Source organism: Athene cunicularia, assembly GCF_003259725.1.
Source record: "Athene cunicularia isolate RWA chromosome 27 unlocalized genomic scaffold, athCun1 chr27_part1, whole genome shotgun sequence".
NCBI lineage: Eukaryota > Metazoa > Chordata > Aves > Strigiformes > Strigidae > Athene > Athene cunicularia.
In genome coordinates this window covers 1,557,206-1,567,680 of record NW_020799138.1, presented here as the reverse complement: position 1 = coordinate 1,567,680, position 10,475 = coordinate 1,557,206, and the positions used below count along the sequence as shown (strand labels likewise).

General features: G+C 49.1%; 1 protein-coding gene across 1 annotated transcript in view; it reads right to left on the bottom strand.

Annotated features, from left to right (window-relative positions):
- Window positions 1–449: 449 nt before the first annotated feature.
- PIP4K2B (phosphatidylinositol-5-phosphate 4-kinase type 2 beta) overlaps window positions 450–10,475 on the bottom strand; it is an 11,404-nt gene continuing 1,378 nt past the window's right edge. The window contains exons 2-9 of the mRNA XM_026864665.1: window positions 9,980–10,076; window positions 5,951–6,103; window positions 5,037–5,183; window positions 4,639–4,677; window positions 3,152–3,265; window positions 2,599–2,857; window positions 2,099–2,202; window positions 450–1,392 (exon numbers count right to left, since the gene is read on the bottom strand). Of these exons, the coding sequence (XP_026720466.1) occupies window positions 1,312–1,392; window positions 2,099–2,202; window positions 2,599–2,857; window positions 3,152–3,265; window positions 4,639–4,677; window positions 5,037–5,183; window positions 5,951–6,103; window positions 9,980–10,076 (994 nt within the window). The 3' untranslated portion in view covers window positions 450–1,311. The remainder of the gene's footprint in view (window positions 1,393–2,098; window positions 2,203–2,598; window positions 2,858–3,151; window positions 3,266–4,638; window positions 4,678–5,036; window positions 5,184–5,950; window positions 6,104–9,979; window positions 10,077–10,475) is intronic.

The following is a 10,475-nucleotide window of genomic DNA, read 5'->3' as shown; positions in this document are numbered from 1 at the left end:
GGGGGGGGGGAAGTAATCTGGCGCAAGTGTTCAAACATTTCCACTCCTTGACTGTCGCTCTAGAGAGGGGTATGGAGCAGAGAAGAGTAAAACCAATCACAGCTCAAGTCCTGAGTCCTCTTGAGCAGTGGAACTTGCTCCACAGTCACAGCTCCCAGCACTCCCCACTGGTAGCGAGTCCAATTCCTTCGTGTGCAAGTCACATTGCCATTGAAAAAAATAAACCAACTAACCAAAGAACCTCTGTCAGGAAACAAATTCAAGTACCTGTTGCAGATCGGGCAAGTAAGGAAGACTGAACATTAGCTAGATTAACACTGGCAGAACTGCAATGTGAAGCTGTAATCTAAGAGACACGGCAATTCCTGACTGAGGCGCGACAGGGAAACGTTCCAGATAGTCAAATACTATCCCATATCTACAGGTACAAAACGCCTGGTTTGGTTTTGTTTTGTTTTTCTTTTATGAAATCTTCATAGCTGGCCAATTTAAAGCACAATGGATCCGAGCACATTATCATCTGAGGTTGTTCAATGCCTCTACTACTTCTCGCACTTTTTTTTTTAGGTTCTAGAAGTTACACCTTTTTAAGCGATCATCTTTGGTAGATGTTCATTTCCCTCGTCTTTCTTGTAAATCAAGTGCAGTTACAAAAAAAAAAGTTTTTTTGTTACTTAAATTAACCAAAAAATATAAAGTGTCCCAGTCTGAATTTACCTAAAGTTCAGAGACTCCTCCTTATCAGAGTAATATTTTCCGTCCTTGAAATGGTTAAGCTATTTTCCTTCCAATTCCTACCAAGAGGGAAATAAAAGGGCTTGTGTGTCTTTCTGGTAAAGACAGTCCAATAAACAGTCCAAAAAAAAAAAAAAAAAAAGTAGTAGTTTGTGGAATCAGGCACTGCTTCACTCCCACTGAATGTGATCTAGAGCGACCCCTTTAATACAGTGCCACATATCATATCCCTATGGGATTCTCTTGATCAGAGAGGAGAAAACGTCATTAGAAAGAGCAGTGCTGAAACAATGCACTTTTCTTGTTTTAAAAAGCCCTCAAATCTACGTCTGGGCACTTCTGTAACATAAAAACCCACTTTTCCACCTGGGTCAAGTGGACTGTTGGAGGGTGCACCTAGAATTAGTTTTCTCTGAAGTCACACAGTGCCACACACTCACCCTTGCACACACGCGCACACACACACACATGCACACCCCACATGCTGCTACAGTGTCTGTTTTAGTGTCACAGGCTGCATTCTCTGTTTGGAAGTAGCCCCTCTTCTCTTCATTTCTCGCTGAAGGCTGAAGACGACTATGTCAGGATATTGGAGATAAATTCATTGAAGCGTTTAGAGTACTGCTCTGGGTTCACGGTGGAGATCTCTGCCCCAGCCTGCAAGGCAGAGAGGAGAAACAAGTCACAACACCCTCCTGGAAGGGCAGACCTGCAGCACTGCGAAGGGTGGAGGCGGGAGGACAGCAGGGAGCGATCGTCTCAGCACAGCCTGTCTCTGCCAGGAAAGACCCATAAAAACTTGCAAGTTCTAGGAAAAAACAACATCCAGAGAGGTCTAGAGAGATCCCCAAGGAAACTGATTTTAGCTCCAGCTGGATCTTCTGCAGACCACTGAGTCAAAGCATTGGATTTGTTCCCTCATGGTTTTGAAGAGATTTGGGAGGAGCATGAAAAAATCCATGTCCCGCCAACCTGGGCTTTTTTCAAGCCCTTTTGGGAAGTTCAGGATTGCTGCCAGGGAACGGGACTGGCCCCAGGACGGGGAGCAGGGTAATACATCTGCCTGCAGCCAATCCATTCCTGCTCTGTGAGGCTGCTGGTGCCACACCAGGGAAATCGAGCACCTCCCAAACTGGGACATAAATACAAGTCATCTCCAACCAACCAGAGGGAAAAAGCCTTTCCAAGACAGTCTGAGCAGACAGTAAGTGAGGGAAGAGCTGTCCTTGGGCACAGGATCACTGAAGAATTTCCATACTGGTAGAAAAATCAGCGTCAGGAGACATCACACATACGCACGCAGGCACGTAGGCAAAGCAGAAGCCCCAAAGCCCATTCTCCCTGCGGGCAGCAGGCTGCTTACCCCATGTTTCACTGTTTTGGCAGCATGTGCAGCTTTCTTCTTCGCATCATATGGCGTAAGAATGTCTATAATGGCCATGAAGTACACTTCCTTCTTGGGGGCACCTAGCAAGGCAAGAGAGTCGCTAGCACACCCTGAGCTGTGAGCAAAGCCCGGCTGCACCCCCCCCTCCTTCAGAAACACGCGGCAGATTGGGTTTGATGCAACTAGCAGAGAAAGCCAGGCAGCTGGAGGCTGCAGAGGGCAGAGAAGAATGACTGGAAACAGCACACCAGAGGCCCACACGCTCTCTGAAACACGCCACTGCTCTCCAAGCGCCGCTTCCACCCCTTCCAACGCACACCATCCGCAGCGAGGGACTGCTCAGCAAAGGAGAGACACTGGGCAGGGTCTCTCTCCCTGCTGACAGCCCTCCCACTCCGTTTAGCCCAGCCAGACCACAGGACACCTCCTCCTCTGAGCTCCAGGCCTTCTTGGGGGCAATATTCCATGATACTCACTTTCGTGGCTTTTCATGGCGTAGACGTCGACGGAAGGATCAAACTCTCCAGGCCCAAAGAAGCGAGGGTAGTTGAGGAGATTGCCGGGGCTGTCAGGGGGTGTGCCGTAGGAGGAAATGGGGTTGCCTCCGAGACCGTCGTTCTCACACTCCTCATCCTCTGCCCGATCCTCCACTTCCATCTCTTCCTGCTCTGCTCGGTCAACATCGTGGATCCCAACCAGCAAGCTGTAGTCCATAATCTTCAGCTGAGCTAAAAACTGAGAGAAAGAGATGAGTGAGAACGGCAGCATCCACGTCAGATGAGAAATCCTCCTCCTACTCTGCCAGTATCTTCCTAAGAAAGGGCTGTAGTGAGAGCTAAACCCTTATCAGACTCCAGAGAACCAACGAGCTCAAATGCCCACTGCCATCAGCATAACCCTGACTGTGCTCGCCTCAGGGATCCAGGACTGACCCGCTTTTCTCTCCCTGCTGCACCCAGCGAGCCAGAGGCCACAGTGAGGACGCTGTTACGGGTGGCAGAGTCAAAGCTCTCCCCCAGGAAACTCTACCTCCACGTCCCGCTTCAGCTTTTCAAGGAAGTTCTTTTTACTCTCTTCTCCAACATGCAGCTTCTGACCCTCATTCAAGAAGTCGTTGTCCTTGAACGTTGGTAGATCCTTGGCCTGCAACAAAAAACCTGTGTCAAATTCTCCAAACCCCTGCTTCCCGGGGGAGGGCTGTACGCTGATCCCTTAGCAGTGTGTTGGTTACACTGAGACTCTGATCGAGTGTGGGGTTGCACCAGGATCTTTGGCCTGTTTGTAGGATGAAGTGGCTCATCCTATGCAGTAAGTACAAAAATGGCATCAGGCACAGCACAGTATTTGTCAATGAATCCACGTGCTGAGCTGTACATAGTGGGAAACTGAAGGGAGACACAGAGAACAACTCAACTTTAAAGACTGCCGGGAAGATGTGCTGCAGGCTGAAAGCTTGACAGCTGGGCTCCAGCCAGAGATGGTCCAACCAGCTCCCAGAATAGAAAAGAAATGCATTTCTTTGGCTTCTGACTGGGGGGGGGAAAGGGTGGGGGCTTGAAAAAAATTGCTTCTCTCCCTAAAGGCTTGAGGAAAAACTTAAAACCACTGCTTTTTGAGGAATCTGTTTGCAGCAGGCCCCGAGGATTTCTCAGAGATATGGAAGAACATACAAGCCCTTTGTGCAGCTGGGAATTAAATGATTTTGTTCTTAGAATGACATGTGAGTGTGTGGTAGCTTTATCTAGATCTAATATGAATGGTCTGAGACAAACTGCACAAGCAGAAAAAGCTAGAGAGTAAACAGCCAGCAAGCTGGGGATGCTTGGGCACGAGGAAGCCGTGCCCTGATGCCAGAGCATTCAATGTAAATGGGAGTCCCTTGGCTCGTGCCAGAGATCTAATCTTAGGGCAGGCTGGAGTAGACTTACTCTGCAGTCCCAAACCTGAAAATCCCATGTGCAAAACATGTAGTACCACGAGTTACTGCTGTGACTTCAACAGGACTTTTCATGACACCATCACAGCCAAAGTTCTGCAGGGGCAGGATTCTGAGTCATAGGTTTCCCTACTGGCACCAGAAACCAAACTTTACAAACATGCTGAGATTTGCCAAGAATCTGAGAGGAGCTGGTCTGGTTTATAAAAGCATCTGTTGCACACGCTAACTGCTGACCTGGCTCAGTTTGGTACACAGGGAGCACTATGGAGAAATCCTTCCATCAAGACACCACTGCACTAATGTGGGGTTTGGTACTTGTGGGATTGTCCCCCAAGAAGTTCCCCCCACTCCTGGTAGTGTCAACATAACAGAGCAGGGCAGGGCAGCACCAGATGTGCACCATCTCCTCCTGAGCAGTTACTGGGCACAGCCTGAAAGGTGGGACAGAAACAGGTTATTGCTGAGGGCCCACTTAACATTCCCTGCTCAGTATCCCTCTGGAAAAGGGAAATCAGTTGGATCCCATCTGCTTCCAACCACCTGGAGGAAGGAAAGGCTGGCCAGGGGTGGTCCATACCTTCTCTTTATCGCTTGCTTCCCTGGATACCGTTGAGCCCTGATAAAAGAATAAAGAGCATTGCTGCACTATGTGCCATATTCCCGCGGAATTCATAGACACCATTTAATTCCTCCATGCAGAAAAATAATGAAAGGTGTTTTTCAAATCAGTGCTTGAACCCTTTCTCATGTCCGAGATAGACTTACAGATCTATGGGGTGTAGCGTAAGCCACTTGGGATAGGGAATGCAACAACACTTGAGCTTCAAGTGCAGCCCCATCCAGAGCCCCCAAAACCAAATCCCCTCAACAAAAAGCAAAGCCCAGGAACTCGTTAAGTAGGTGTTACATAGACCAACTTCTCCCCCCTCCTGGAAAAGGAGCTCTTGGCTCCACGACTGGCCTCCCAACCCTCACCTTCAGGTCGTATTTCCGATGCACAGTCAGCCTGTGACTAAATACGTTTCTGGTAACCACCATGTAAGTCTCTACTCCGTCCACGGTGAGCCGGTACATGCCAAGGAACTGGGGCAGGAGGGTGTTCCCATGACACTCCACTATGAACTGGAGGAGAGTGGGGAAGGGAGGGCACAGAAAGACAGTATTGTCACACAAAACCTAGCTCTGACAGAACACAAGCTCAGCAAGGTGATAGCGAAGCCTCCAGTTCCAGCCACCTGACACCGATGTGAAAGGAAAGGAGGCTTGCAAATGCTCCTAGGGTCTCAAGAAAAGCAAGTTAGGGCATTGTAAGAATCTTCCAGCCCTGAGCTGAGACGGAGGATCCCATCCCACAAGCACGTCCAGCCTGCTGTAACAGGCTAGGCGTGCACCTCCGCCACTCAGGCTCAGCGGGGCCAGTCTCTCGGTGGCACTGGCTAACTTCACTTCTCGTGGGTATGCGAGTGTGTCTGAAAGAGCAGATGGACTGGCAGATAATGGGGACCAGGGTAGAACATTTCCAGCTGTCCCACTTGGCCTCCCCTTCCTTGCTCCACGTAACCACCTCCTCCCTGGTCTCTCTGGAAAGTTTAATTCAGAGGATTGAGTTAGGAGCATGTTTACAGATCTCAGGTACCAGCGATCCATAATTCATTGATGTAAGGAACAGGGCTGAGCTGTGAAAGGGCTCAGCACCGTGAAGAAACAGGCAGCTGTGCCATAATTGGCTCTCAGATGCTAAGGAGCACTGTTTCCTTCTGCAAAAGCTATTTGCAAGCTCTGCCAGGTTGCACACTGTGAATCCAAGCTCCAGTTCCCCAGCAAATCACAACAAGATGCTCCCCAAGGTGTTTGCCACCTCCCCTCCCAGGGTTCCAGACTCACCGTACCTGATGGTACTTCTTTAAGATGTTGTGCATCTCTGCTACATCCTCACTCGACACTGCCTTAATGACAAACCTCCTGTCGTAGGTGGTGAGGAACCGGGCCCCACACCGGCCCTGGCTGTCACTGTTCACCGGGGCGCTTCGTGTCACCGAGTTCTGAGGAAAGCAGAACAAAAAAAAAGTGGGGAGGAGAGGCAGAAGCTGCCACCTCCCTGGAGAAAAAGAGCAGTCTTGGAAAGCAGGTGAGACAGGGGTGACCAGAGCCTGGCTCTGGAAGAACAGACACGCCTGGGACCTTGTGCTCCACCTTCGTGACTGTGACAGTGTCCTGGCCATTGGTAATCAAGGATCCTTGAGTGTTCAGCACGACTGAGGTTAACCCAATTGTTTAGAAGTCTGGACGTGGAGCTTTAGAGCTTCCATCTGGGCCTTCTATTTGTTTATGTGTTTTACTCCAACACCTGGCATGCATTTTTGAAGACTTTTTTTTTTACTAAGGGTTTTTTAAAGAGAGAGTATACACAGGCCAAGACTTCTTAGCATTTCCTCCTGGAAATTTAGGAACAGTTAGGGTATTTCCAAGGTTTAAGGAAAAACAGAACAGAATGAATGAAATGACCTGCCTCCTTTTCCATCAAAAAGCAGACTAAACTGGCAAGTCTGAACTGTTTGGAAATTCTTTACAGGTCATCCAGAAACCACAAGCTACCCTGGAGCCTCTGCTATTCTTACAATTAGACGAAAAAGATTGTGAGTATAAATAGCTTGGTTTTTCTTCCGACAACCAGCCGCATCTGTCTTTATATCCCTGTCTCCATCCTTAGCAACGAAACATTGCAGCTTCTTTTCATACTTGCAGCACAATCGGAAAATCCCATGCAAACGGCAGAGCTCTTTGTTCTGATGCCTCTCCCCAGGTAGGAGGACTTGCTGTGAGCCTCACCCCACCCTTAGAGCCACTGGCTCTTCACACCTTCCAGCCTAAGCCGAGCAGGTCACCAGTCTCCTGTGTGTTTCCTCCACCACTTCTCAGCAACTGCCTTCCGACTCCACCAGCCCAGCCACCCCTGTTTGTTCAGAAGCCATTTTGTCAACCAATAGTACAGGCTCTCACTAGCATTTCCTTGCCGCTGGTGCAAGCAGATGGGGAGAGGTGAGAGTTGTGCTCTGAAACACAGCAGTTCTGCCCCCTGGACAGTGGGCTTCAGCTCAAGGTAGATGTGTCTTTCAGGATCTCGGGGCTGGAGAACGCATTTCGTGCCGTATTTTTTTAGCTGCTGGTTAGAGGGTTCTCTCCTTCCCTCAGCTCTCTGAAGAGCAGACAGCAGAGGGAGCCTGCTCTTCTGCAGACGCAGGCAAGCAGAGCCTGCTGCGAAAGAGGGAATTTACCATGTCACGCTGCAAGTGAGCCGAGAGGTTTCCTTTCAGAATGAAGCATTTAAAGCTTTTAAAACTTTAATGAAGCAGGGGAAAAACTCTACTCCTGCCAAAGGCTTTAGAAATTGTCAGGAAAATAAAGGCCAAAAAAAAAAAAAACCAACCCAAACCCCTCACTTCTTGCTGACATTTGCAAATGAGTCTGTGCTACAAGGTTTAATCAACCCTCACCTCAAAACCACAGAGCTTTTCTGCTAGAGGAGATGGGAAGCAGAAATTGTGACCACATATGGACATTACCAAATTCACAGCCCTTAGGTTTACTTCGTTCCCTTCCTGTCACTCCCACCTCTTCCACAGTTCGGGTGTTATATTTAGCAGGCTGGCTCGATTCCCACTCAAGCCATCACATTTTACCCACCTGAATTTAGCTCAATGAATGTTTTCTGCTTTTTGTTCTAGCTGGACACTTTTAAAGAGCCAAACTGCTCTACCCCAGAGATGGGAGAAGTAATTCTTCAGAGCAACAGGTAAAGTGTAAATGATAAACTGGGTATTTAGAGCCAACAAGATATTGTGGGTGCTTCTATGTGAGTGACTTCACATGGTTCTCATAATTTCTTGAAAGAGACCGAGAAAAAAAATATTCTAAAATATACTATAGCGGATGCACTGGGAGAAAAAATAATTAGGAGCTAATGACTTCACCTCATGCGAGTACATTGCAGGTTATGGAGGAAGCCAGCACAGACTCATTCCCTGGTACAGGCAGCCCCAGGGGCAGGGTGTTGCTGGCCAGGCAGTCTCCTCAGGAGCCATACACAGCCTGGCATGGACTACTGTCAACAGAGCAGGAGGCAATGGTACTGCTGCTCCTGGCAAAACGCCATCGCTGCCTACAGAACAGGCCTGATGGCAGGAGGGGAAAAAATAAAAATAATAATCTAACAGGCATGTGCTCAAGAAAAGCATGGACTGAGCAGCCGTGTCCTGAAAATAAAAGAGATCTTCCATCACAAGCGGGAGAGATCTGTGTGCACAGCTCGTGGCTCGCAGGTAATTAGGAGGCACTGAGCACACGCAGGCACAAGAAGGCCACCTGCCCCCCGAGGCTGCACTGAGCTCTGGCTCCGACAGCAGACGGGCAGTCGCCCAGACCGGGGCTGCCACAGGCAGTGGCGAGGCAGCAGCAGCATTTACTGTTCCTCCTGGGGACGGCTGGCCCCTTGCAGAAGAAAAGCAAAGACGGCTGTCAGTTCTGCTCAAAAAATGTGTCTCACTTGGAACAAACACCCTCAGAGTGCCCAGCATGCTTGAGAACAGGCAGCAGAGTAGGATGGGCCCTGGCAGCCAGGAGAGAGGCAACTGAGACACGGTTACACAAAGAAGCAAAAAGCCCCGAACACCGATGCCAGTATCCTCAGAGGTCTCCTCGCAGAGGGACCCCCCTTGTCTGGGAACAAGAGGCAGAGGATGGGATGCAGGTGCTGCACATCTGCTCCTTGTCTCATCCCACACGAGAGCAAAAACTGGATCAAGTAGCTCCAGTGCCTCACCAGTGCAATAAGCCATGCAGCTGGAGTAAGAAAACAGATCTCTTCATTATATTAACCTCGAAAGAGGGTGAGATCAGGCAATAATTTAGACAGAATCAGGGAGAATTTTGACATGCTTGGGGAGGGCGTACACACAGTATGTGGAGGTGGGCACACAGACACTGCTAGAAGGAAGCAGTCTGGTGGGATTAGCAGGAACATCTCCTCTCCCCACAACACAGGCAGCAGGGAGCATGGCTGGGCTTGCACCTGAAAGCAGAGAAGGGAGAGAGCCAGAAGTGCCCCCCTGGGCTGGCAGATTCCAGAGAGTATTTTAGTTGAAGCCTTTGACCAGTCAGTGCTGGCACACGGCCAGCCTCTATCAACGGCAGCGGCGTGCCAAAGATACCGGGTTTAATTACCTAACACCCGGCCTGCTAAAGGCCACGCAGCTATCAAAGCCGGGCTTTTTCTGCACTGGCTTTTCCCTCATTTAAGAGGTCTCGAAGCAGCCTGCTACTACACATCTCCTGCGTGCCTAAGCCTAAGAGCTGTGTGTGGAAGGGTGGCCCTGCTGTAGCAGCAAGCGTTGCGACATCTCTCTTTTGCTGGATTTAAGCCCAGTGATACTAAGACAAGAAAACGTCTCTCCCCTCCAAGGCAAGTCTGAGCCTTAGGGGACAGGTCCTAAAGCAGCAGCTACCTTGATAAACCCAATTCAACAGCACCAATGCCTGGCGCACACACACTCGGTTAAAGAAGCGCCCGAATCTGTAAAAACACGACAGACTCATTTTCCTTGCAGATGTTCTGCACTAGATCATTGTTATCCTCCAGCTCCTGTGTGTCTGCAACCATCTGCTGCCTCCTATTTTGTGCCTGACTGTAAGCTCTCTGGAGCAGGGACCATCTTTCCGTTCTGCAGTTGCCCAGTGCTCAGCACTGTAAGATCAACTTCATTGCTGTGGGCCCTTAGGGTTATGGTAAAATCATTCAAGCCATGATTATAAACCCCTAAAAACTGACCACACAAGAATGTTGATATCATAGTTTCTCTGCCAGCTTGGTTATTCTGTCCTAGGGACAGGTGTTAGGAGGGCAGGGAGAGAAAAGACAGTACCTGGTAGTCTTGATCGTCAATCCCAAATCTTTCTCGGAGGTTTCGGAACACCAGTGGACAATACTCCTTAAATTTAAAGCGACTTGGCAAGTTCTCCCTAGGGCAAAGCAGAAAAGATATTCGTGTGCCATGATCAGCTTGTGAAATCCAACTCAATTCTTCTCCCACTTCACCGCTAACCCCCCAGGATATCCAAGCCCCTTCCTACCTTCAACGGTGAAATTCTGCAAGTATTTACTCTCATTAGGGTAGCTTGTTTCTCTGGATGCCTACAAAAGTTATCTGTTTATAGAAATGCTTGTAGGATTCAGCTTTTGACTAACAGGCTCTCTGGATGAGGATGTCTGTCTCACAGAACAATCTCCCCTGTCACAAGCACAGATTTGACAGAATAACTTCTCTCTTTCCTCCTCCTTTGTTGCTTTGTTCTGTTCAGTAACGCAGCTGCCCCCTGCAACACACTGTTACTGTTTAAGATGAAAAGCTGGAGGAAAGG